This window comes from Chelonoidis abingdonii, unplaced genomic scaffold (genome assembly GCF_003597395.2).
Source record: "Chelonoidis abingdonii isolate Lonesome George unplaced genomic scaffold, CheloAbing_2.0 scaffold3590, whole genome shotgun sequence".
Classification (NCBI taxonomy): Eukaryota; Metazoa; Chordata; order Testudines; family Testudinidae; genus Chelonoidis; species Chelonoidis abingdonii.
The window spans coordinates 1-1791 of NW_027427851.1; the positions used below are offsets into that span (position 1 = coordinate 1).

The 1791-nt window shown below is 65.5% G+C and overlaps 1 protein-coding gene across 1 annotated transcript; it reads right to left on the reverse strand.

Moving 5' to 3' along the window:
• Positions 1-6: 6 nt before the first annotated feature.
• On the reverse strand, positions 7-1670 carry LOC116819508 (GTP-binding protein REM 2; the record flags this gene model as incomplete). Its single annotated transcript, XM_032771288.1, has 4 exons — positions 1408-1670; positions 1168-1241; positions 558-765; positions 7-127 (listed from the first exon to the last, which is right to left on the reverse strand). Coding segments are annotated over exons 1-4 (650 nt in total), but the record flags the coding sequence as incomplete, so codon positions are not given.
• Positions 1671-1791: the final 121 nt, after the last annotated feature.

A 1791-nucleotide genomic window follows, 5' to 3' on the forward strand; every position in this document is an offset into this window, starting at 1 on the left:
GCCGGCCGGTGCCGGCGCAGGCGGATCTGGCGCACGGCCCCCTCGAACAGCTCCCGTGTGTTGTGGTGCAGCGCGGCCGACGTCTCAATGTGTTTGCAGCTCAGCATCACGGCCAGACTGCGGCCCTCTAGGGGCGGGGCCAAGAGGCCACATTAGTGACCTGTTCCCAGCCGCCCCCATCCCTGCCCTGGGACTGAGGGGGCTCAGTGGGGGCGAGGGAGAATCGAGGTGGGGGGGAGGGAGGTTCTATGGACTGGGGGTAGATTGGGGGGTCCCTAGGAATTGGGGCTGTGGGGGGTGGGGATTGGAGGGAGCATGGGCAGGTTGGGGACACGTGTGATGGCAGTTTGGAGGGGTCTGGGGGGATCAGACAGGTGTTTGGGGGCCTCTGGGCAATGGGCTTAGGGCAATTTAGGGGAGCCCTGGGGGACTGGGTTTCAGGGCAGTTAGGGGTCCCCCTGGGGGGATGAGGGTCAGGGCAGGTCTCTGGGAGGTTTAGGGGGGCCCCCAGGCAATGGGGGGTTAGGGCAGTTCAGGGGTCCTCTGAGGTCACTCACCCTCCAGCGAGACCTCTCGGGAGCGCGCCAGGTCGCTCTTGTTGCCCACCAGGATGACGGGGGGGTCGGGGTGGGGGCTGCCCTCCCGCAGGCGCAGCAGGGTCTGGGGGATGCGGCTGAAGCTGCGCCGGTCGGTCACCGAGAAGACGAGCAGGAAGGCGTCGCCTGTCTGCAGACACGACTCCTGCAGCCAACCGCCCGCCTCACCCTGGGGGGAGAGGTGCCCCCAGAACCCCCCGTCAGCACCCCGGAGAGCCGCATAGATCTGCATACATTAAGTGAGGCCCCGCCTTCCCCCAGCCAGCATGTTATTGGCTAGTTCATGTCATGCACCCTCCAGCCTCATGCATTAGTTTGCATAAGGCTGCATAAATTTACATGCTATCAATTCCCTTCAATGAGCTGCATGTATTGGCCTGCATAGGCCCAAACTGGGCACACTTGCATTAATTTACATATGTTAATTACATGCAAAGAAGGCAGCGACTGGCTCTGAGGCTCAAGTTGCATGCATCAGCTCCCTGGCCTCCAAAGCCAGGCCATGCAATTCACTCATTTGCATACATTTGCATTCAGCCCCCGCCCCATGGGGGGGGGGCTGAGGTCTCACCTGGTCCCAGATGTCGTAAAGGATCAAGGTTGTTAGCTCCTCGTCCACCGCCAGGCGACGCTCGTACGTGTCCGCTGGGGGGGGACCACAATTGGGCGGGGGCGCCAGTTCCCCAGAACCGTGCCCCCCCCCACAGCCAGGGCCCCCCACCACCCTGAGACAAGACAGGGCCCCTGGGGTAATTCCTGCCCCTGCCCCCCACCAGCCCTGCACCCACCTCTGCCCACCCCAGGCACTCACCAGGGTGCTCGTCCTCGTGGGGGGCTCCGTCCGGCAGCCCCCCGAAGATGCCGGCCAGCGCTGTCTTCCCCACGCCACTTTCGCCTGCCAGCACCACCCGGTACGGCCCCCCTGGCGACCCCTCCGGCGACTCGGGGGGCGAGTCTGGCTCCTCCACTGCTGCCTCCCGCCGCAGCTGGTTCCTGGGGGGCAGGGGCAGGCTGCCCCTGCGGGGCCCCTGGAGCCCCCCCAGGGGGGGCAGCGCCATGGGGCAGCTGGGGGCAGAGCTGGGGGGGCAGAGGACACAGGTGAGAGGGGAGGTGAAATAGGCACAATATCACCCCTTCCCCAGCACCTCCCCTCCCCCAGCAGCCCCAGCACCCCAATTCCCCCAGTCCACAGCAC